The sequence below is a fragment of the Diplotaxodon limnothrissa genome, linkage group LG14 (assembly GCF_057381915.1).
Source record: "Diplotaxodon limnothrissa isolate DT_005_m linkage group LG14, D_limnothrissa_male_GT1.1, whole genome shotgun sequence".
NCBI lineage: Eukaryota > Metazoa > Chordata > Actinopteri > Cichliformes > Cichlidae > Diplotaxodon > Diplotaxodon limnothrissa.
Window position 1 is genome coordinate 26,221,169 of NC_140609.1, and position 23,494 is coordinate 26,244,662.

General features: G+C 42.5%; 1 protein-coding gene across 1 annotated transcript; it reads left to right on the forward strand.

The window, feature by feature from the left end:
- The first annotated feature begins 8,619 nt into the window (after positions 1-8,619).
- On the forward strand, positions 8,620-23,160 carry LOC146618953 (uncharacterized). The gene is made up of 17 exons (XM_085371280.1): positions 8,620-8,669; positions 10,961-10,992; positions 13,565-13,597; positions 14,807-14,878; positions 15,402-15,431; positions 15,595-15,630; positions 16,015-16,056; positions 16,151-16,200; positions 17,139-17,191; positions 17,286-17,512; positions 17,637-17,890; positions 19,336-19,461; positions 20,141-20,276; positions 20,404-20,451; positions 20,548-20,619; positions 20,767-21,054; positions 23,132-23,160. Exons 1-17 carry the CDS (start codon positions 8,620-8,622, stop codon positions 23,158-23,160), a joined length of 1,578 nt encoding a protein of 525 aa, XP_085227406.1.
- The last annotated feature ends 334 nt before the right edge of the window (positions 23,161-23,494 follow it).

Below are 23,494 nucleotides of genomic sequence, written 5' to 3' on the forward strand. Positions count from 1 at the left end.
GACAGGCTCAGAAAAGTCAAAAATAGTGAGATATCTTGCAGAGGGATGCAGCAGTCTCAACATTGCAAAGCTTCTGAAGCGTGATCATCGAACAATCAAGCGTTTCATTCAAAATAGTCAACAGGGTCGCAAGAAGCGTGTGGAAAAACCAAGGCGCAAAATAACTGCCCATGAACTGAGAAAAGTCAAGCGTGCAGCTGCCAAGATGCCACTTGCCACCAGTTTCAGAGCTGCAACATCACTGGAGTGCCCAAAAGCACAAGGTGTGCAATACTCAGAGACATGGCCAAGGTAAGAAAGGCTGAAAGACGACCACCACTGAAGAAGACACACAAGCTGAAACATCAAGACTGGGCCAAGAAATATCTCAAGACTGGTTTTTCTAAGGTTTTATGGACTGATGAAATGAGAGTGAGTCTTGATGGGCCAGATGGATGGGCCCGTGGCTGGATTGGTAAAGGGCAGAGAGCTCCAGTCCGACTCAGACGCCAGCAAGGTGGAGGTGGAGTACTGGTTTGGGCTGGTATCATCAAAGATGAGCTTGTGGGGCCTTTTCGGGTTGAGGATGGAGTCAAGCTCAACTCCCAGTCCTACTGCCAGTTTCTGGAAGACACCTTCTTCAAGCAGTGGTACAGGAAGAAGTCTGCATCTTTCAAGAAAAACATGATTTTCATGCAGGACAATGCTCCATCACACGCGTCCAAGTACTCCACAGCGTGGCTGGCAAGAAAGGGTATAAAAGAAGAAAAACTAATGACATGGCCTCCTTGTTCACCTGATCTGAACCCCATTGAGAACCTGTGGTCCATCATCAAATGTGAGATTTACAAGCAGGGAAAACAGTACACCTCTCTGAACAGTGTCTGGGAGGCTGTGGTTGCTGCTGCACGCAATGTTGATGGTGAACAGATCAAAACACTGACAGAATCCATGGATGGCAGGCTTTTGAGTGTCCTTGCAAAGAAAGGTGGCTATATTGGTCGCTGATTTGTTTTTGTTTTGTTTTTGAATGTCAGAAATGTATATTTGTGAATGTGGAGATGTTATATTGGTTTCACTGGTAAAAATAAATAATTGAAATGGGTATATATTTGTTTTTTGTTAAGTTGCCTAATAATTATGCACAGTAATAGTCACCTGCACACACAGATATCCCCCTAAAATAGCTAAAACTAAAAACAAACTAAAAACTACTTCCAAAAACATTCAGCTTTGATATTAATGTGTTTTTTGGGTTCATTGAGAACATGGTTCTCAATGAACGAGCTGGCCCCAGTGTTTTCTGGCATCTTCAACTCCTCACTGCAGGCATGTCATGTGCCTGCCTGCTTCAAGTCCTCTACCATAATCCCTGTCCCCAAGAAACCTAGGATCACTGGACTAAATGACTACAGACCCGTGGCTCTGACATCTGTGGTCATGAAGTCATTTGAGCGCCTAGTTCTCTCCCATCTCAAGACCCTCACGGCCCCCCTCCTGGACCCCCTGCAGTTTGCATACAGAGCCAACAGGTCTGTAGACGACGCCATCAACATGGCCCTACACTTCATCCTGCAGCATCTGGACTCCCCAGGAACCTACGCCAGGATCCTGTTTGTGGACTTCAGCTCTGCCTTCAACACCATCCTTCCAGACCATCTCCGAGGCAAGCTTTCCCAGATGAATGTGCCTGATCCCATCTGCCGGTGGATCACTGACTTCCTGACGGACAGGAAGCAGCACGTGAGGCTGGGGAAGAATGTCTCGGACTCCCGGACCATCAGCACCGGCTCCCCTCAGGGCTGTGTTCTTTCTCCTCTGCTCTTCTCCCTGTACACCAACTGCTGCACCTCCACCCACCAGTCTGTCAAGCTAATCAAGTTCGCAGATGACACCACCGTCATTGGGCTCATCTCTGACGGGGATGAGTCTGCCTACAGGAGGGAGGTTGAACGTCTGGTGTCTTGGTGCAGCCACAACAACCTGGTGCTGAATGCCCAGAAGACAGTGGAGATTATTGTGGACTTCAGGAAGCACACAGCCCCACTCCCCCCCATCATCCTGACCAGTGTTGGTCAAGTTACTTGAAAAAAGTAATCAGTAATTAATTACTGATTACTCCCCCCAAAAAGTAATCCCGTTACTTTACTGATTACTTATTTTCAAAAGTAATTAATTACTTAGTTACTTAGTTACTTAGTTACTTTTTAAAAACACGATTTACAACCTGAAGAGGTGATAAAGTGATAGATCTTTCAGCCCAATTCTACTTTTTCTACATAATCCATCATACAAAATGTAATCAAATGGAAAAGTCTCTTTTTTTTAACTTGTTTTATCAGTTTTAATCTTTTAACTTTATGCATCAAGCAAAACATTTAATTATATGCAACATTCTCTGACTTGAATAAATTAGTTTAACATTTAAACCTATTTTCTACACATTCCAGCACATAAAATAAAATATTTTTTGTGTTTTCACTCACTCTTTCAAACAGATGCAAGTAAAACACAGCAGAAAATAAATAAAGTCAAAGACTCAGCGGTCCTTTTGCTCTATTTTCACCTGTAAAGCAGGAGCAGGGTAGGCGGAGGGTTACCCTGGTGTAGGTGTGCTGCGGTCAGTTGAAGAATCCGCGCGAGTGTCTCTGTGAGTTTCCCATCACGTCGTAGCTACTCGGTGCTTGCTCGGAAGTTTAGGGGTTTTTTTCGCTGTAAAAAGAAGTTTTCTTCCCACGCACGATGGACGCTAATGTTTTTGTCACTTTTTATGGAATCAAACTCAAAGTAAGGTCAGTACTTCCACGCTTTAAACGCTGCACGCTCATACTCTCTCCCGCACTCGATATATTATCCATTGTTGATCTGCACACAGCTGCTGTCACCAACGTCGCACTTGCTTACGTCACTGTCATGAGACATTCTCGCAAAAAAAATCACGGTTTTAGTAACGCAGTAACGCAGCGTTCCTACGGGAAAGTAACGGTAATCTAATTACCGATTTTGCAATAGTAATCCCTTACTTTACTCGTTACTTGAAAAAAGTAATCAGATTACAGTAACGCGTTACAAGTAACGCGTTACTGCCCATCTCTGATCCTGACTGACACCCCCATCACCTCTGTGGACTCATTCCGCTTCCTGGGTACCACCATCACCCAGGACCTGAAGTGGGAGCCCACCATCACCTCCGTCATCAAGAAAGCCCAGCAGAGGATGTACTTCCTGAGGCAGCTGAAGAAATTCAACCTGCCAACACGGACGATGATGCAATTCTACACTGCAATCATCGAGTCCATCCTCACCTCCTCCATCACCGTGTGGTACGCTGGAGCCACTATCAGGGACAAACAGAGACTGCAGCGTGTTGTGCGCTCTGCTGAGAAGGTGATTGGCTGCAGACTCCCATCTCTGCAGGACCTGTACACCTCCAGGACACTGCGGCGTGCAGCCCGGATCTCAGCTGACCCTTCTCACCCTGGACACAGTCTGTTTGACCTGCTCCCCTCAGGCAGGAGGCTCCGGTCCATTCGCACCAGAACCTCTCGCCACAAGAACAGTTTCTTCCCCTCTGCTGTTGGACACATGAACAATAACCACATGACTGTCCCCGCCACTAACACATGACCCTACGCTGTGTCACTGCATCATTTCATGTCTGGCACTGATCACCACCTGCACTCATGTATATATCTTTCTACGTAGCACTCATAATTCTTATTCTCATGTATATATCTCATGTATATCTCATGCACATATCTTTCTTTCTACATAGCACTTTAATTCTTATTGTCTGCACTGAAGCACCGCAGCAATTTCCTAATGTTGTAAACCTCAACATCTGGCAATAAACCCATTCTGATTCTGATTCTGATTCTGATTCTGATGGTTGTTGTTCAATAATAAAATTATTCCTCAAAAATACAACTTGCCTAATAATTCTGCACTCCCTGTATAAGAGTAAGTAGCAGCCAGGTGGTGCTCATCACATGCACTTGATTCAGTTGCTACCTCTCAATCTGGCAAGGGTTATAAGGCCCTTTACAAACTACTTGAAGTCCACCATTTTATGGCGTCAAAGATTCAAGGCAGTCTTCCCAGGATTGGTGTCACAGCAAATTCACCCTAAGATCAGACCACTGCCAGTGCCAACCCAAGAGCTACATCTCAGAGATCTACATGATTCAATGAGCATACTAAAACTTTACGGTTAATGACAACACTACTACAAAAAGACTGAAGAAGTATTGCTTGTTTCAAAGGGTGTCAGAAGATAACCTCTGCAAGAGGCACTACAGCTTAGTTGTTCCCCCCTCCTTTGTCCACCTGTTTCCCCTCCCTCTCCCCTCCAGAGAGGAGTTAAACAGTTTGATGGCGTGTGGGACAAAGCATGTGGAAACAAACAAACAAACACAGCATATCAGCACAAACACCTCATACCCACTGTCAAGCATGGTGGTGGAGGGGTTAGGATTTGGGCTTATTTTTGCAGCCACAGGACCCGGGGACCCTCCAGTCATTGACTCAAGGACAACATAATGTCTGAAAAAGATAGAATCAAGGTAGTGAAATGGCCCAGCCAGTCCAGACCTCAAACCTATTTAAATACTATGGCAAGACCTTACAGGAGCTGTGCATAAATGGATGCACACAAACCTCAATGCACTGGTGCGTTGGTTCGAGTGGTTCAAAAGTTCCTCCACAACGATGTGAGACACTGATAAAGTCATACAAAAGAACATTACTTTAAGTTATTGCTGGTAAAAGTGGTTCTACAAACTGGGGTGTGTTCATTTTTCACACACTGCTTCTGCATTTTGCGTCAGTTTTTGATAAATAATGACAAGATACAATATGTCATGTGGCGTAGTGCATCTGAGAATGTATTTATCTAATTTTAGATCCTGAAACAAAGCAGAAAATCATTTCAGGATCTATAAAAGACATAAGAAATTTCAAATTTTGCTAGTTACATTCTATGAATAAAAGGACATTTTGGCAAAAAATAATTTCCTGACAGCAGAGGAAACTCTTGCATTATCATACCTTTTTTTTTTTTTTTAAATTTGACAGCAATTTCAGGGGGGCTGGGTGGGGGGGATGGAAAACAAAGAGTGTAAACTGTGTGGGTGAGGTGAAAATAGCCTGGTGGTGCTCATAGAACATTTTTACCCAAGAGGAAGGAAAAAGCAACACGATGGCAGCAGCGAGAGGTGACTACTGAAAAACAACACTGCATGTAAAAATAAAGAACAAACAAATATAGACCTCAGATACTGAGCAGGAAATCAAAGCGGGAGAGGGGTGTGTCACAAGTGAATTCACAGTCCAGTCACAAGCAGTCAGCATTAGCTCTAAGTCCAGGAGTTATCTGCACTTTATTCAGATTAGACTTTCAAAGGCATTTTCCCTCACTGATCTGAAGCTTTGCATCTGAGTAAAACAGCTCCACGCTGTTTTTTTTAATGCTTTAAAATGGGAAATTCATTATGTTCATTACACATGGAAGAATTTTAGGCTCATACATTTCCTTTGAACGCTCTCATGGCTGAACGATTTCCCAAGTCTCTCTCCTCTTTTCTCTTTGTACCTAGTCCCCTTTCTCTAGCTTCTTTATGCAGGCCTTCAGCTGTTACGGCTCTTTAGTAACTTTGCATCTTTCCATGTGATAAACTGGCCCTGTTGGCAAAATGGCCAAGGTAGGAGTTTCCCTCCACCCTGATGAAGCATCTTCATATGTGCTTCATCAGGTTGGTGTGTGTGTGTGTGTTGTTTTGAGTGTGTATCTACGTGATGGATAATGAGTCGGCACGTCGAGGGCTCGTATTACCCCCCGAGGGTGTGTGGCATCATGGTTTCCAAACTGGTTGGTGGGTCTATATTAAAAAAGCCCTGTCATATTACACACACATACACTCATACAGTGAAACACTGTCTTAACTGAGTCACAGAGGAATGAAAGTCAGATGCTTTCCCAGTACCTATTTTTAAGATCAAGACTCAAAGCTTTGATTTTTTTTTAACCTCCCCTCCCTGCTTAGTATAATAGTTACAACAGCGCAATTACCAGAATGGCAACAATCCACACTGAATGCCCAAAGTGCTTCTGTGCAACAGCTCAGCATTTTTAGTAGCTGGTGATGAGGCGTTTTAGATGGCAGCATTGCTCTGTCACCTGTTGCCTGGTCCATCACTCCACCGCTCTGATCAAGACTCAAAAAGCTCCACGGAGCTTTTTGAGTCTGGATTCAGATAACCCTTTGTAACTTCAGGCAAGATCCCCAGCAGCTGAAACATACTGAGTGACTTTCGTCATACTTTAAATATTCCTCATCACTATGAGGTCAAAGCTTCCATCTAACCATTAAAATATGTCAGTAACTTCTACACGGCCTGACATATTATTTGATAGATGCATTTCATGGTTCCCACAATGTGTCCCACTGACTGATATTCTTGTTTCCTCTAGCTCAGTGGTTCTTAATCTGGGTTCGATTGAACCCTAGGGGTTTGGTGAGCCGGTCTCAGGGGTTCGGCAGAGCCTCCGCCATGACATGCATGGCTCATTTTGTGCACCAGTAAAAAAATCACATTTTATTTTTCACTAAAGAGGGGTTCAGTGAATGCACATATGAAGCTGGTGGGGTTCGGTGCCTCCAACAAGGTTAAGAACCACTGCTCTAGCTCCACCATGAGGTCAAATGTCTTAACAACTTTTACTGCAGCAGCATTATGAGTTCAAAATAATCATTTTTCTGATACTGCATTGGTTTTTGACATGCAAAAGAGTAAATTGTAGAACGCTAACACAGCTAACTCTGTCAGCGTAAAACCACACCAGGTGTGGTCGTTGAATCTTCATCTAGCACCTTGAGGCGACTGCTGTTGTAACTTGACATTAGCCTCTTTGGCTTTTTGTCTCAAGTCAGGTCGAATGAACTCTCATACCAGACTAGCCTATATTAAATTATACGTTTTTGCAACTCGAGTGACAAATTGAGTTTATGGTTTAAGTCTTGTGCCTCCTGCTCTCATGATTTACATCTTAACCTATTTAACTGACCCTTTTTTCCTATTATATTTTCTCTTTCCCCCCATCTCTTCTTATCTTCTCATCAAGTTGACCTTTCCTGTCCTCTACTTCTCTCACCCTTCTTTTCCACCACTTCTGCTTTATCTCCTCTGATTTCCTGAGGTATTGGGGATATCGTCTCACCCCTGCGAGGAGTAGCTGATCTCTCCCTTTAGACTCTGAGACTAGGATAATCCCCCCATTAGTCTGTGGCATCTCTCCCTCTCTGTGTTTCCTTTCTCTTGCCTATAAACCACACATCCACTCGTCAAACTCGGTGAGTGGATGGAGGGAGGAGAAAGGTGCTTTGAAGATCAATAAGAAAGCCCTTCATCCCTCACTCATTCCTCCCACCGGACATCTCACAGACACACAGCGCCCTTCCTCCCTTTTTTTGCTCTCTCTGCTGGCCAGTGTGCTTAGCCGAGATCCACCATAGGACGCTGACCTTCTCTGATTTGATTCCACTGTAACTTTATGGTATGATGACAGTGATCAGTCCTCACATCAGAGGCGTGCATCAATCAGGTTGGAATGTGCTTTTTGCTTTGTTGTCTAATGCGACATCTGCTGGTTACCTCTCTGTAATGCAGGCGTATTTTTTCCCGCTCAAAAGTGACCTAGTTGCATCACGGGAAGCTGGTTGCTCCTTTCAGTGCAATGAACGTCTCTCAGATAAATGCCTGTTTTATTTTGAAGTAAACCAAGTAACCGTCCAGCTCCCACTATCCTCATTATACACTTTGTTTTACTTATTACATAAATGATTAGAATAAACCTCTAACTGTGCTTCATCATCATCATCACCTTCTATCTCTTTCAATATCTTTGGGGATCGCTTCAGGGGACCCTCTGCTGTGCTTACTCATGCAAAAAGGTGGCCTCTGCATGCGGAAACTCTGTGCATGTCCTGAAAGTTAAGCGGTGTGGTTTTTATCTTCCGTTATTCATATTCAGACAGTCTGAGGCTTCCAGCAGTAAACATTTCTTTCGCACAGGTTGTGCAGCTCGCTTATTTAATAAGCGTTAAGCGTGGGGCTGTAAATCATCAACAAGACTCCACAAAGCCTGCACTGTGGCGGGATGCTGCAGGCCCGCCCATATTCATGCGCAATAACTGCGCAGCAGCACTGATCCTGAGAGTGGCGCTGCTCTAAAGACATTCGGGTGGTCCTATGATGTGAAGATCTGTGGTCTGTATTTTTTCTTTCTTTTTACAAACAAGCACGTTTTTTTTGTGAAAGAAAGCAACACATCCCACATTTAGGCTGCACAAAAGGGGACTCTGATGTTTCCTTTTTGTGGATTTTAGGAAAGTGAGCGCTTTTTCCGGGGGAGTCAAACCGAGTTATTTTTTTCTCGATAAAGAGGAAATGCTACACTCTGGGGGACGCATGATGTGAAATAAGTAATGCAGCCAAAGAGGTCTCCCCCAATAAATGCTTAGCCCTTTAACCCAGAACGCGATCGCCGCCGGTGAGAGGCTCATGTTGCCTCCCAGGTGTTTTTACGCGCAGCCTCTGCACGCTAGTGAAGAAGAGAAAGCATAACGGGGCCACAGACGGAGGATGGTGGCGGAGATGGCCAGCTGCGGTGCGGCTTGCCACCTCGAGGATGGGTAAGTTGTTACTAGATCAGTGGAAAGCGTTGCTGTGCGCGATCCGCGGCGGTTTGTGTTTTTCAATTGTGAACAGTTTTGGGCGAATCGGCGTGGATGCAGAGCTAAAAATCTCGCCTCTCGTCCCCCACGCACAGGAAGTGGGAGTCATTGTCGCTGTAGTCTTTTCGGGGCTCATCTGCTCGTGCATTTCATGAAACAATAACAACAACAATATATGTCTGCCTAGTTTTCGCTTCCTCGTTGCAAACACGCTCTGTTTAAAATCTCTTTGTTGGTGTCTGTGCGCTCGCGCCGCTCTGTTGTTAAACATTGTGTGTGACAACAACGTATCACCGAGCGAGTTGGTAGCGCGTGCCAAAGCTGAAGCTGTAAAGCAAAGCTTATGCAACAGTTTAGTTCAATTAAAAACACACAATAAACATCGGTTTTCGTTCACGTTAATGCACAGCCTCACATTAAAGTGCAGCGCAGAGCGAAACACGACAGTGCCCACGCGGCTTGGTGATGCTTTGAGATATTATTCGGCGGGTTTTAACCGACTGTACTCTTCTAATTCATACAGTTGTCTTTAGTGATTCTGTTATATTCACCATCAGTTCATCCGTGAGCCACAGACAGGTGAAGTGATACTGATGACTCATTGTCATCGGAGCTACTGAGTTACTCGCACGGCATCACGCCCCACCTGGCAGGAAAAGTCCCCAAACACATGATCAGATGCCAAAAGACCTTAAAGATCTATGAATCTGTTAAATGTGATAGAAATTATTCCAACTCCAGCTTTGTTTGTGAGGCTATAGCAGGAAAAGGCCAACTTTCACTTTATGATTTGATTAGAGATTTCTAACTTGCTGTAAATGCAATAAAAGCAGTAAAGTCTGGACAATAAATGACCGGGACAAAGGGCGGCTCTTTTGTTCCACTGCTGGTGCTATGTGACAGTTGTTTATCTATACACAAACGCACTCCTCTCTGTGCTGTTTGTGGGAAGCTGTTGCGACTGTGACATGATCCGGGCTTTATCTTTAAGCAGAAACAAACAGACAAACCACACAGAAGTTTGAGTTATCGAGTATGTTTTTAATTTCTAAACATGTAAGATCATAGGAGGCATGAGGACTCATACAGGAAGAGATGACTACTATTACCATGGCAATGACCCCAGTGGTGTTGTTGTGAGACTGTATGGCAGAGGCGCTGATGAGATGACCTTGCAGAGAGAAAGAGAGAGAGGAAAAAAGTTCAGCTTCCTGGACAGATGTTTAAAAACAAAGGAAAGCCTCAGCTCCTTATTAGGCGAAACAGCCGCCAAGCAAAAGAAATAAAGTATCACTTCTTGATCTTTGGTAATAATCCAGGCTTCCTGATTCATTTGCTTCATTTGGATATAATTGCAGCAGAGCGAGAGTGAGACAGGAAAAAACAAAGGCTGACCTATTTTTTCTTTTAACACATGCTGGTGGTGAACTCGTTCTTCTTGTGGGGTTGGCTTTTTTTTTTTTTTACCCTTGAACAGGCGTGTTTCGTCTTGCTCTGACTGCATCAACAGGTTGCTCCAGTCTTCACACAGCATATACGAACACTTGGACAGCGTTCGTGTCTGGCTTTGTTTACAATGAACCGGCTGGTGTTTACAGTCAGGAAGACTGGTATCTAATATCTAAGTCTGAGTGCTGTCACTGAATATATTATTGCAGCATTAAGAAGAATATAGGAGCAGTACCATACTGCAGATGCTTGCAGTGATGTTTAGTGTGGTGCGATCTGTTTATCAGTCTTTTGTTTATATTTGATAAAACTTGTCATGTGCATAAAAATGTGTAGGACAAAGTAACAAAGTGCTTAAAGTCAATAATTAGCGAGCTAACATTGTATGATTATAATATTACACAATGGCCCTGAAAATAGACAGCCATATTTACGCTCTGCTTGATGCTGTCTTATGATAAAGCCATAAATGAAAAGAGTCTAACCTGAGTTGTTGAATGGGAAACAGACCCAGCCTGTATGTTTCCTCAGCTCTTTCCTTTGCTATCAACACTGCTTTGAAAGCGTTTGAGAGAAGGGAGTTTCGTGAGAAAGTGTGATGCAGGCCGTTTAGCCACACACTTCCTCTTTGACTGATTTACTCAGCCGTACAGAAAAGGAGAAGTACTGGCTACTGCGTGATCCTGCAGCTGCACAATTTTTAAAAACAAAAATAAATAAAAAAGCACTTTGAATCTTACACGGCTGGAGAATTCTGTTTGATTTATATTTGTCTGAATGTTATCTCTTCTGCCTTACAGAGACGGCGATATCCCCGCACCTGAGAACAAAGGTAAACACCAGCCGGTTCATTGCTTTCCTGCCCTCTCTTTCAGCAGCTCTTCATGTTTTCATTTTCTTTGAGCTCTCAGTTGTTCTCTTGCTATTTGAAAAGTGTGCATCCTCATCTATTTATCACTTCTTGTATTTTGTTTTACTCGTCCTTTCGTTATATTTTCCCAGCTGGCTCACCTTTCCTGTTTGCTGTCCTTGTTTCCATATCATTTGCATGAAAGGCTTGAAAGCTGCTGCTTCATGATTTGAATCTCTTGTAACACCGTATGCAAAAGTTTCGCTATTACCTTGAGATCTGGTGACTGTGGAGGCCATTTCAGTACAGCGAACTCACAGTCATGTTTAATTAACCAGTGTGAGATAATTTGAGCTTTTTAATATGGAGAAAAAAGGTTCACTGTGGTCATAAAGGGATGGTCACCAACCAGGAAAATGTTACACCTGCCAGAAGTGTTGATGCCAGGCAGGATGGATCCATGCTTTCATCTTGTTTTCGCCCTACCTGACCCTGCCATCTGAATGTAACAGCAGAATGTAAGACTTATCAGACCAGGCAATGTTTGTCCAATCCTGTGTTCTAAGCTAACGGGGAGATGATGCTGCAGCCCATTTTGCATTCAGATAGCTCGAGTGTAACGAGGTGCAAAAAGCAGTGAGGCCATTCTCCTCTAACCTCTGACATCAACAGGGCATTTTCAGCCAGAGGACTGATGCTCGCTGGATATTTTCCCCTTTTTTGGATCATTCTCTGTAAACCCCAGAGATGGTTATGTGAGGAAACCCCCAGAAGATCAGCAGTTTCTGAAAAACTATTCCATGTTTAAAACCGCGTACATCACCTTTTTTCCTCGTTCTGATGCCCAGTTTGAATTTCAGCAGGTTATCCTGAACGTGTCTACGTGCCTAGATGTTTTGACTTGTTGTCAGGCGATTGGCTGATTGTGGTTACAAGCGATTCAACAGGTGTACTTAAAAATTGGCCAGCGAGTGTATGTTACCATTCTGATATCAGGTACACTGTAAATCGATATCAGTCTGATCCTGACTCGAAGCTGGATTGGATATCACATTTCCAGTGTTTGGTAGTTTAGTCTTATTTAAAGTAGGAGAAATGTATATTTAGATTCACTAAACATCTACAGTCTTTCAAATAATATTTCCAAAACATGAATTCCAGTATGGATCTGACAAAGCTGACTTATTTTGATAGCTTTAAATCTACTGGTGGAGTAATGAGTCAGTTAATAAGTCACAAAAAGAACCCATTAACCTCTTTCTGTTTTTTTTCCTGTATTATGGTTTTCAGCCAGCAGATGGCAGCTAACACCTTTCAATACTAACCAAATCCTTGAGGTTGCACACAGCCTCTAGCACTCTCTGCATATTTGTGATTGCATCTGCATGTGTGCATCTGTGCGGGCACTTGCTCTCCACCTTATTTGTCAGCCTGATGAAGGGAAGCAGCCATGCCCAAACGACAAATAAGAGGGATGCCCGCTGGCTCAGCTGTGAGACAGCAGCAGCAGCAACAGCTGCAGTGAATGAGATGGGCCATAGGAGGCATATGAGGACAAGGGAGAGAGGCATGGAGAAGAAAGTGCAGGGAGAGGTGAGGCAGACAGATTGAGCAAAGTGAGACAGAGAGATTGATGAGGGAGGCGCTGTGAGCGGAGCTGCAAAGACAGCATCTGCTTGTTAGTCTAAGATAAAACTCTCTGGGCCAGATAAGGAGGGGCTCCATCCATTAGCCAGCCTGGCGCTCGGCCACATGGCCCGGTCCACGGACAGTCAGTGCTGCTGGGAAGAGAGAAGCAGCAGCAGTTCCTCTGGACCCCATCTACGTAAATGTGCCAGAATGTTAATGCATTGCACTTATCACAGGCTTGTTCACGGGGTGCTGTGGTTCAGCTGCCGTGAATGACGCATCTATAAAAAACTGCTGGTGTACTTCAGCCCTGCTCAGGGCTTTTTGGTGACTAATATGAATTAGAACCACACACTGCACGAACCTAGAAGTAAACTAAAACTGGAGGTTTCTCACTGGGGCTGCACCTGTTCTAATCCTGTACTTATTTTTGTGATGCATCACATGCTTCACTCTAGTTTTTTTTTTTTTTCTTTTTTCTGACTTTTAAACCATGTGAGTGTTGAGCGCTTGAGGCTTACTTTCTCTTAAATAGGTGTTTTTCTTTGTGGGGGAAGTAGAAGAAGAAACTGTCTGAATAATTTAGCTTTCCCTCGATTTACATACTATTGGTTGTTTCTATTTTTACTGCAGGATTATGGTTGCTTTTCTGGTAAAACAACAGCAGCTTTTTTCTCTCTGACAGCTGTCAGGGTCCTGGGCAGTATGACTAAAGAGGGGGTTGATTATCAAACCATTTAAAGTATTCTAGTTTCCGTAGTAGTGATGATGCCATAATGACAATCACAATGACATATGTGTAGTAGTGAGTAATAAAATTGGGGGAAATAAATGTTTTTGGATTTTCTCACATTTTGAAATTATTGCATCAGATTTTTCTAAATAACCAGCAGCCGTCTCAACGTTTTCACTAATCTGTTTACAGATAATCTGGCAGAAAATGACAGCAGCGGTTCAGGTAAGCACAAATATCGCACTGTGCAAAAGTCTTGAGCCACCCCTCATTTCTTTATATTTTGTTTACAAAATTGGAAATGGGTTCAGCAATTTATTGCAACGTTCAAGCACACATGGAAATACTACATTTGAGGCAAAAATAGAGTTGAAAGTCAGTATTTGGGATGACCAGCTTTATTCTTCAACACAGCCTGAACTCTCTGACCCAGCTTTCTTGTAATTCCTTCAAGTAGTGTTCAGAAATATTTCTTCACGCTTCTCGAAGAACATCCAAAGCTCTTCTTTGGCTCTGGGGGGGCCAGTCCATGACTGATGCTGGTTTCACTCTGTGTTTTTCTATCCAGGTTTGCTTTTACTACATTGGCATGTATATGTTTCATTGTCAAGCTGTGCCCCCAGACTCTTTCCAGATGGCATAGCATGGTGGATCAAAGTCTGATGATACTTTTCTGCTTTTGTAATTCCATCAATTTTGGCAAAAATCCCCTATGACAGCATCTCTTCTGTTCACATGATGATTTGAACCAAATCTTTCAAATTTTGTTGCCTCTATTGCCCTTGCAGTTCTTGTGTAATTTAGCACACCCCAAGTTTTTCTTCCTGTTTCCCCTTTCTTAAGTATTTTTTCTTATTTCTTAAGGACGTGAATTTCAGATACAGTTAATCCGCTATAGATGGTTTTCTAGCTCTGCCACTTCTTTTGGCCAGTTTCCTCATATTTGTTTTTAAGTACGTCATGATGAAATATGTCAAATCTTTGGCTAATAGCTCTTTGAGAATCACCTTGCTGGTGCAAAATACTGTTGTATGTCTGCTGAACTGTGTAAACATTTGTTTTGTAGATTCACCTAAAGGGATGGTACAACATTGTGGCTGCCTGCTAGTGACAAAGGTCCTAAATATACAATTTAAAAATTGGTTGTAGCAAACAAAAACATTCTTCTGAAAATAAAGTTACAAAACTAGAGTGAAAATTAGGTCTTTTAGATCTTTGATAGACTTTCAGGAAGCCAGGAGAACCGTCGCCATAGTCCACTTTAAAAAGACTAGACCGCATGGCTCCCTGGAAGCAATATAAAAAGAAATAAGTGGTGCTCAAGCCTTTTTTCACAGCACTGTATGTTTAGCCAGCTGTGGCATGAATCTCTTTTATTTTTTATTAAAGATAAATTCTTTTAACACATACTCTGCACATCGATTTGTTGAACAGAAAACACAGGAACATCCACCGACGAGAGCTCAGAGGACGAAGACAACAATTCAGAGGAGGATGAGGCTTATGGTGAGAGCCACATTTTCATAACTTGATGGAATAATTTTTCTTTTTGGAAAGGACAATGAGAAAAATCACACTCTTGTTTTCCTTGGTAATATGAATATCCAGACAGCAAGTGTCACCTTTGCTTTGGATAGATTTAAACACCTTTTCTTTATTCTTCCAGCTCCTCTAAAACTCGTTAAGCGACACGTTGTTTAATCTGAATAAAACTGTTGCTAAGATGACACTCTGGGGCAGTGACGTACTGAAGTTTTGTCATCAGGTGGGGGGAAAAACCCAAGATAAATTGTTATAATTAGTGAGTTTCACAGGTGCTGTGGGCAGAGTTGGTTTTGACCTTTCCCTGCTTCTGCCCTTTGTGCTAAGTTAACGAGCTGCTAGTGGTATCTTTTATATTAGGCGTTGTTTATAAAGTGCCGATTTTTCTCAAAGATGTCCCAGGAAATGAATGCATGCTGCAAAAAGTTGAACTATTTCCATTAATATTCCTGCTTCTTCTTTTCCTTGTCATTTAATCTTTCAACAGGAGGCACTGAGAGGGATGGAGAAGAGGAAGGTAAGATCTGTTTGACTCACCAGAGTCACTACTTCATGGCTCCTCGTGTTGCCGCTGATTAAATGAATGAGTTTAAAGTCAACAGAAGTGCCTGTTTGATGTGTTGCATTTTGGTTTCAAGAGTTTTCTATAAATCCTTCAATTTGCTTTGTTTCCTATCCAGAGAATGAAGAAGCCCATGCAGGAGACTCTATAAACAGTAAGACACACCAGGAAATAAACTCTTATTTTGCTTGTTTGTGTACATGTAGATGTTCGTGCCTGCTTGTAGGAGCTGCCTAAACCTTAGCGATGACTCAGTAGTCTATGGTCACAACTGTGTTTTACTGGCAGTAGTACTACATAATTATGTCACAAATATCAGATTCAGCTGGCTTTTTAATTAAGGAATCAAAACTAAAATGTAACTGAACACACTCCACCCTCTCGCAAACATCCACACACTCGCGCACACACACACACACACACAACCTGGGACTGGCTGCAAAATTTGTTTGTGGGATATCTCAGAGGCTTAAAATTGGATTTCAGCCTGTAAGATTCTCATGTGATAGTTGCTGATCAGAATCCATTTACCTCACAGAGGCAGGTGCTGGACCTGAAGCAGGGGTGTTAAATGGGAAAGGTAAGCCCATGCCAAGTAATGCGCTACGCTGCACTCATGATAGTGTTGCCCGGCTCATGAATAACCTCTCGTTTGTTGCCATGTGTGCTGACAGATGAGAGGCCCTTCAAGTCATGCTGTGAAAAATGCAAAGCCGTCCAACAGGTGAGCTCAGAAACCAGGTGCTATCTGACAAAATGCGATTTTACAGCTACCGTTTAACTTCGTCTGACCCTTAATTCTGTCTTCATCACAGGGTTACACCCTGAACAAAGTTCAACACAGCCAGGCTTTCTGTGCGTTAGCTGGCTCGACAAAACCTGAAACCCCTGTTAGAGATAGCGGGTGTCAAGGCGGCAGTTATCAGATTAAGCTTCAGGCCTGAAAAAAGGATTGTTTCACGGGTCATATCACTCTTTTACACACAAAATTACCCCAGGAGTGCAGCCCACTCCAATCAGAAATATTATCAGATGATGTAAAACACTGTAAACACTGTTGAAAATAAGACAAAGATTAAAGCTGCAGAGAATCCTTAATCTTGGGATTTATCACACATCCCTGAAAACGCTCCCTGTGCTGTTTCTTTCTAAGGTGACGGCTACACATTAGACCTCTGAAACTTAAAGCTTATTGTTCCAAAGCCTAATAAAGGAGACGTGGAGATGGCTTTAGTTTGTCAGCAGATCAAAGTGAAATTAGTTTTATCGATCGAATGTGTTTTCTCTGTTTTAGTAGCTACGTTAAAACATTTTCTTCATCACCAAACTAACACATGCACATTCCTGTGGCAATGAGACACACGGTTTGTACTTTATTCAGTAGTTTTTAAATCATTCTGTGAGAAGAGAAGAATCAGTCTAAACTTGGCACTTTCAGCTGATTTTAAACCCAAACTCTGAACATAACCTGCTGCTGACCAGGTTATATTTGGCATAATATAATACGGTGTTTTAGCTGGGAAAAAAAAACACTTTTATGACACAGAAAACTCTGATTTTAAGCTTGAGACGGCTTGCTAAGCCATTAATCTTGCTTTGTAGCACACTCTTTTACCTGTTTCTGTCCTTACTGTGTGCTTTGCTGTTGTTTGCTTTTCACAGAGCCATGGCAGTGAGCTCGTTACCCCGAAGAGACTGTCCAAGGGGCGGTTGCAGTAAGTGGAACATTGTCTCCATGCATCATGCTCACGTTTATTTTGTTCAGCTCTGATAGCTCAGCATCACTGACTCTGTGTTTGTGTCTTTCAGGGTGCAGCTAGAAGAAGAGGGCACATATGAGTGTTCGGTCACTGGTCTGGTTTTTGAAGCGTCCGAGCGCGTTCTTGTGCGGTACTCTGTCTTATCCTGGTCCAAGTTTGGCGCCTTTCTACATGACTCCTGGAAGTTTGCTGGACCCATCTTCAATGTGGACACAGTCAATAAGGACGCGTCTGTCCTCAAGTCCATCCAGTTCCCACACTCCATCTGCCTTGCTCGTAAGCTCGTAGGGCATTCACCCAGCACATTTACGCTGTGTGAATGAAGCAAGAGTTCTGACTCGGTACAACAATAACTACTCAGTTTAAATGTGAAATGTTGTTTTTCTGTCTTATATCACAGATACTGACAATGACATGACATTCAGTGTCCTGCACATAAAGGGCAACCGTCCAGTCATCGAGCCTACAGTGGATCACTCAGGGAGCCACGTTAAGTGGAATGTGACGTCCCTATCGCCCGTTGGTCCCATCATTCAGACGAGCCAGGCTGTAGAGCATCATGGGGTGGTTCTGGTCTACAAGCAGCTCACCACTGACAACAACAGCTACAGCTTCCACGTTTATCTGGGCACAAACAGTGCGTCTGACATCAAGGTAAGTGGTGTTTTTTTAGAAAGATCTCCAACCAGCTCTGTTTTGGTTGTCAGTAGACTTGCGGTGTATTTCCAAACCTGACATATGGTTTTGGAAATTTGGTCAAATTTAACCAAACCCTCCTCGGGTTTCAGGATCCTGTTTTCTTTCTCTATCTCTGTCTTCATTTCCACAACATCCAGTTAGAGCACACTTCTTTGAAACGGGCATTGGCAATTGTTAGTGACACGATTTAAAAAAAGTGCCTTGTTTATTTTCATTCTTAAAAGTGTAACTGGGATTCAGCACTTCTTTCCCCTCCCAGTATCTGTTTCTGTTCCATAACGAAATACTGCAGTTACCTTGCACTAACGCAGCATGCACATGGTTACACAAGGTTATTTTCTGATCATGCCTGACCACAAACACACATGTTTAACAAATGCACATGCTAAACCCAGACGACTGAGGACAGTAATCAGTTTCACATTTATAGAAAATGCATATGTATGTATGTGTATAGATATAAAACCGTTAACTGCCCACTTTTAGAAGAACACGACCGGCCAACGCTTTGACCGACTTCTCATGATGTTTCTCTTAAAGTGAAAAGTAAATTCTGTGTTTCAAATGAGGAATTTTTCTTTACATTGAGTAGAGTTCAAAAATAAAACTGCAGCAAAAATACCTTCGTTGCAGGAGCAGCACACAGAAATATTCCATTCATGAGACCATCAAAAGTCTCCTTGTGTTTTTCAGTCACGGCCAATTCTTTCTGGACGAAACTCCAGAAAAATACCTCACCATTGAAATTTTGTAGAAATTTGTTCGAAATGTAGCTTCCACTTTTTGTTAATTAGTCGAACTGCCAACAGCTTCAATGGTGCAGATTTCCAGGATTTTGTATTTCAGCTACAATTTGTGCTACCGGCCTTAGTAAACCAACTGTCATTTAGTTATTTACAGTGAAGCGCAGGGTTTGTGCAGGGAAATGATTCGAGTATTCATCTTCTTAAAACAAAGAGTCATATCAAAATAAAAGAAAAATGTCAGTGGCCAAAATAGTGTTTGTGTTACTGTAAGTGTACCGTGTAAATATGACAGCTACATGACATTAAAGCTGTAAAGCTGTTGGTGTTTTTCATTTTTTTTTTAAAAAACTTGAACTACTGAACTCACTCAGGAAGTGTTTGTGGTTTTGTGAGCATGTGTGTTTGTTTTTGAGGATGTTGCTGGTGAATAGTCATTCATTTATTATAACCTAAAAAAAGGGCTATTTCTAAAAATGCATTGATTATTTTTTTTCCCGTATGATGTCTTTTTTTCCATTGCTGCTGTTTTCCCGTCGCTCTGTCCTACCGTCATTCACCGTGAACTCTGAGTCCTTATGAGACGCCCTCAGTTTAGTAACTTCTCCGTCATCGTTGCCTACAAACTGAACTCCAGCTATGTTTTTTTTAAACTAGGATATAAAGAATCAGGTGCGGGGCTACAAGACTCGCTACATTGAAATAGTAAAGCCTCCCACGTGCAAGCTGGACGAGGGAACGTATCGTCTCCTGAGCGAGCCGGAGGGAGACATCAAACCTCAGGTGTGTGTCTCTCAACAAATCTGCAATTTACGTGGATCAAAAAGCAAAAACCTTACACGTCTTAAATTTGGGCTTTCAATGTGATCTCCTTGTGCACCTCAGGGCGGCTTCCAGCACTGCTGCTATTTTTGATTGCTCAGTGTTAGTCCCATTCTGTCCACATTCAGCCAGCAAGGCAAGCTGGATCTTCTTCTCCTTGGTGCAAAAATGGTGACTCTAATACGAAATATTATTTTTTGGAGAAGAAGACTTCATCAAATGTTCTCCCTCAGATACTTGAGGAGATTAGAGTAGCATTAGAGTCTGCAATGACAAATTTACAACAAACAACCTGATGAATATCTGGGTGGCTAAAAGAAAGACAAACATGTTCCTTTCCTGTGGATTCTTTAACTAGAAAATGCTACTTGGTCTGTTGGCCATAGCTGGAAAGCCAGCTTTCATTATCTTTGCTAATCCACGACGGGAAAGTCTCGCCAGGTTGACAGTGAAGTTTGATGTCTGCACAAGACACATTGGTTAGAACTGGACTTCCACAGAAAGATCTAAAAATAGCAGGAGAGCTAGAAGTAGTTCAGACTCGTCCAAAGGTGCTTTTTGATTTGATCTCATTTATAAGATTTTGCTTTTGTATTTCACTGACTACACAGCTAAGTTGTGTCTGTGTGTCTCTGTACAGGAACTGAAATTCACCCTTGCAGTCACTAAGATGAAGGGCTACTTTGAGGCTTTCTTTGAGCAGCACCCTCCATTTAAATTGTCTCTCATAGAGATTAACACTGAGGAGACTGTATGGTCTGCTACCATCAGAGAAGGTACCGGTGCATGAGTCTTACTTTGGAGACACTTTTGTCTTTTGGAAGTTTGTGTTTATGTTGACCGAAAACCGAATAAACCAAAAAGGATTCACTGGTCCACGTCCATCTTTTGCTCTTCCCTTAGGTGACTGTGTGGATAACACTGAGAAGAAGCCGCGGAAAAGGACAAACAGTATGCTGGCTCTTTCACTTTTTTGTAATCCGATTAGACTTTAGCACGTTTTTAGCTTGAAAACATTAACTGATGTTATATCTGTCTCTGAAATAGGCAGACAGAGAAGCAGCAGCCCCTCAGAAGACGAACTAGCCTTTAAAAGAACTCGAATGCAAGACGAGCCAGGTATCTTTAAGTGTCTGACTGTGATTTCAGCAAAACTTCATGAACAACTTTATGGCCAAGTCAACAGTTCACACCTGAACTATTCCAGATATGCCTAAAATCTTACTAAAAACAAATACCCATGTGTTTATGTGCATCTTTCTCCAGATGGAGTGAAAACAGCGGCCACTCAGGGCCAGGACATGTCAGAGAAGCAGCTGCTACAGGTGGCCAAGCGGCTCGGGAAGGAGTGGAAACAGGTGGCTATCTTTCTAGATGTTACCTCCAAGGAGCTGGATAATATCCAGACAGCAGAGACAGATGTGACCATGCAGAAGTTGAAGATGCTGTTGATGTGGAAGAACAGGAATTCGGGAGAAGCCACGGCTAGGAATCTTTTGGAAAGTGTGAAGGAGCTGGATGACTTGCCAAATGAGGTTCATCAGACATTACAAGGTACAACACTGCAAACCTAAACAATTTAAGATGGTGATGAATGCTCGTGAAGAGCAGGCATGTAAAAGTCAACCAATCAAATTGTTGTTAGATGGAAAATCAAACTGATCAACCTACAGAGGGCTGAATTCAGGGACACCCCAAAAATCAAAGTAAAAAAATAATCCAGCAGACTAGTCTGTGTTACCAAAATTTTATTGCAGGAAGTAGTTTGTATGACCCACACATGCTTGGTATCCTGAGGGATCTTTTCCCATATCTGGACTAGGGCATCACTGAACACCTGAGAGGTGCTCGATTGGATTTAGTCAGGCAGCGAGTCAGGGGTATAAATGCATTCACCTACATAGCCTCTCCACGTGTGATCGGGCAGCAGGAGGAAGCCAGTACCCACTGCACAAGTCTAGGGTGTGACAATACGATTCAAGGAATTCATCCTGATATCTAACTGCAGTCATTGTGCCGTTGCCTAACCTGCAGAGGTTCGTGCGTCTCTCAGACCATCACTGACCCACCACCAAACCGGTTAACGGGTAACTGAACGACGTTAAAAGCAGCATAACCTTCTCCGCGGCTTCTCCAGCCTCTCTCACACGTGCTCAGGGTAAGCTTGCTAAATAAGAGTCTCCTGGAATCTCCTCCATGCTCTTGAGACTCTGCCGGTCAATCGCAAAGGCACGTATTGACCTGCTGGGTCCAGGTATGGCCAACTGCTACCAGCGGTGACACTGACCCTAGCTGAGGAGGGAAAAAATGCGAGTGTCCTCAACCTGTAAAACATTCCTGTTTTATGGGTTGTCTCATTGTTCCTCCTCTTGCAACACCTGTTGTTTATTTCATTAACACCAAAGCAGCTGAAACCGATTAACAACACCCTCTGCTGATTAACTGACCAGGACAAAATCCCAGAACTTTAACTGACTTGATGCTTTGCTCAGATTAAAAAGTGTTCCTTTTCATTTTTTAGAGCAGTGTATACAAATAGCCATCTGCACAGGCTCATGTAGAATCTGTACAAAAGGGACAAGCCTTTTGTTATCAGTATGCATAAGCTGGTAATGTTTGAGCAAGCTTCGGTTACATGCAGATAAACAGTCCTTTCCACGGAGCACAAAAGATGGATGCCATTTGAGAAAATGCATCAGATAACCATCAGCTATGGTCTGCTGATGATTTATCTTGTTTTTCTGCATTAGTCAAACAAATATTAGCTGGTGGAAAGGAAAATCTTAGTCCAGATATCCCCTGGATACACCAAAAGCCCAGAAAAATACAGTACTAGTGAGATGACATATTTTATTTGATGTATTTTTGTAGGCTAACCCTGGGACTGAGGACCACACCTGGTTCCCTTTGAAAACAAACAAACAAAAAAAACAGTGGGACTTTTCCACTTCGTGGATAATTGCAAAACAAAACTGGGAAATAAAAGGTTATGACTGTACATGTTTCATTCAGCAAGACAATCTTGACCAATTCTTGTACTTTTATGTGTTTTGGGTTTTTTCTTTTAGTATATTTTTACTTTTTAATAGGTGTAAATAATTAAAATCTTTTACCAAATGAGGCTCGCAAGTTTGCGATTCTTGGAGAAAAGTAAAATCCTAACATCGGAGTTTATAACTTAGGCATGTTCAGTGTGATGACGTGAATGTCTGAAGGATCATGAAACCGCTTGTTAACGAACAACTTTTACTCTAAAACAAACTGTAAAAAATACTCCAAGCTTCTGTTAGTCACTGACTTTATTTCAGGCATCTAACCAAAAAACTGTTCTAAAACCCATCACGGTTAGGACAGGGGAACCCGAAATACAAAAGGCTCATTTCCAGGAACCGTAGAATGGGACAGGCTCCCAGAGGCCAACTCATCAGAGTAGTTGTGTTTGCGATGAGCTGAAACTTCTTGCTACTTACCTAAATAAAGTATGCATGACAATCCCACCGATTCTATGTACTGCAGTACAAATATTACTGTCTCAGCAGCTCTTTCACTCTTTAGGTGAAGAGCACTGAAAATTCAAACTCAAAGGATGGTACAGAATCTTAATTCATTATTTGTTGTTTGTTGTTTTCAGATATGATGGTTAACGAAGCGGTAAAGTGAAAGGGAAAATGAAAATGAATTGCATTACTCTTGGATATCATCGGCGGGAAGAAACGATCTCAGGAACACAACAGAGCAGAGTTAACGTCTCCCTTCAGTTTGCATTTCTCTTTGAATATTTTCTAGATATGAAACTGATTTGTTTATAGTTCTGCATTTCATAAAAAGGAATCATTTCCTTTTGTTTCCCTTCTTTAGGTCAGCTGTAGTTTTCTTGGGTTCTGTGGTGAGTACAGAACCAACTGTGCTGTATCTAAGGATACAGAAATAAATTAGCTTACCTTTATCTTTAAGCAGGTAAAAAAAATGACCAGTAGAGGCGTAGAGGTCATTG

Excerpts from the sequence above, each read along its gene's own strand:
- LOC146618953 (XM_085371280.1), top strand. The coding sequence starts at position 8,620 with ATGGTGGCGGAGATGGCCAGCTGCGGTGCGGCTTGCCACCTCGAGGAT. Across the intron at positions 16,201-17,138 it reads AATGCAAAGCCGTCCAACAG|AGCCATGGCAGTGAGCTCGT; the intron begins GTGAGCTCAGAA and ends TGCTTTTCACAG. Across the intron at positions 20,277-20,403 it reads GTCTGCTACCATCAGAGAAG|GTGACTGTGTGGATAACACT; the intron begins GTACCGGTGCAT and ends CTCTTCCCTTAG.